The sequence below is a fragment of the Propithecus coquereli genome, unplaced genomic scaffold (genome assembly GCF_000956105.1).
Source record: "Propithecus coquereli isolate 6110/MARCELLA unplaced genomic scaffold, Pcoq_1.0 Scaffold9, whole genome shotgun sequence".
NCBI classification, from domain to species: Eukaryota; Metazoa; Chordata; class Mammalia; order Primates; family Indriidae; genus Propithecus; species Propithecus coquereli.
Genome location: NW_012155284.1, coordinates 1,688,858 through 1,690,668, shown reverse-complemented (window position 1 = coordinate 1,690,668; position 1,811 = coordinate 1,688,858). Strand labels below are relative to the sequence as shown.

The 1,811-nt window shown below is 34.2% G+C and overlaps 1 protein-coding gene across 1 annotated transcript in view; it reads right to left on the bottom strand.

The window, feature by feature from the left end:
• SSBP2 (single-stranded DNA binding protein 2) overlaps positions 1–1,811 on the bottom strand; it is a 118,888-nt gene that overhangs the window by 107,069 nt on the left and 10,008 nt on the right. Inside the window, exon 2 of the mRNA XM_012664474.1 lies at positions 932–1,049. Coding sequence (XP_012519928.1) covers positions 932–1,049 — 118 coding nt within the window. The remainder of the gene's footprint in view (positions 1–931; positions 1,050–1,811) is intronic.

The following is a 1,811-nucleotide window of genomic DNA, read 5'->3' as shown; positions in this document are numbered from 1 at the left end:
GTCCATCCCCCAGACAGTGCACCGTACCCGTTACGTGTGTATATACCCATCCCTTTTTCTGCCCTCCCATCTGCCAGATACCCGATGAATGTTATTACTGTAGTGCACTTAAGTGTTGATCAGTTAAAACCAATTTGACGGTGAGTACATGTGGTGCTTGTTTTTCCATTCTTGTGATACTTCACTTAGTAGAATGGGTTCCAGCTCTATCCAAGATAATACAAGAGGTGCTACATCACCAATTTTTTTTGTGGCTGAGTAGAACTCCATGGTATACATATACCACATTTTATTAATCCATTCATGTATTGATGGGCACTTAGGCTGTTTCCACATCTTTGCAATTGTGAATTGTGCTGCTATAAACATTCTAGTGCAGATGGGCAGACTACATTGTTTAAAGGTATCTAATATGCTAGTTTTTTTCTTCAAAGTTCTTCATTATGTATGTTTCCTGTGTTTCTTTTCTGCTGTTATTTAAAAATGAAACAAAATAAATCATTCAGATGAAGATTTAAGCAAGTTAAATATTTAAAATGCCTTCTGAATTTTCATTTTATGTTTTTAAGATTGTTTGATAAATTCAATCGAAATAATGAATTTACTCTCAAATTAACTTAATTTATTCTCACTCTATAAATAGTCAAAGACTCTTGAAAGCTCTGCAATATAGCAGTTAATACGGTAGGGAAAAAAAAATCCTTCCCCACCTAAAGCTAACATTCTAGTGAGGGAAGAAAGACAATGAGTAACACAAATGAAATATACTTATTCATGATCTTAGGAGGAAAACTAGAGCAGGGAATAGAGAAGTCCCAGTAAAACAGATATAAATTATAATTTTAAGTAAAATAGTAGAGAAATGAACAAATCAAACAAAATAATGGATCCAGTTATAGTGACTACTAACTGACTTAAATATGCCTCTTACTCTGTTGTTGAGATCTCCTCCCTGCATTTCAAGATATACCAGATTCTTACAGTTTGCACTTAACTCCCTCACAGTGGCACAATACTTTCGTGGAGATTCTTCTTTCTTAATATTCACACTTTGGAAACAATGATAAAAGTGTCTTGAAAATAGGAATTTTTATAGCTAGATGATTTATAGTACACAGCATGAGTTAGTTATCTGGTGTGATAGCAATTTCTCGCATTGGCCTAAGAATGCAAAGTGAAGAGAACAGAATAGTAATTATCCAGTATACTCAGTAGAAAGCCCTAGTACAGATCATTTTGGCCCAACTCCACTTTGTGAACCACATTTTTTAGCTAAATTATCCATTTGCTCTTCTGAGATTTATTGACAAGGGATAATTCCGCCCTTTACCATATTACGTAGACTCAGTTTAGGGTACCATTTGTTAGATTATGTTGATCATTTATAAATGCTATTCTGATAATCAACACTACAGAGATGCATTAAATGGTACTCTACACATTGTAAAAGAGTGTATTTTTCAAACTACATATATTTTTATATACGTAGTTTATAAAGAATATAAACTACAAACTTGGCTCTGAATTTACCTTTGGTTGCATCTGCAAGGTCTGATGCTAGTGTTCACAATTTTTTTCTTAAATCACCTAATGATTATAATTTTGATTTTCCAGTTATTGAATATAACTGGCAAATCAAAATTATAGTGATTAGGTGATTTAGAAAAAAATGAGAACACCAATATCAAATCTTGCAGATGTACTCAAAAATATACTTTTGGCCGGGTGTGGTGGCTCACGCCTGTAATCCTAGCTCTATGGGAGGCCGAGGCAGGCGGATTGTTTGAGCTCAGGAGTTCGAAACCAGCCTG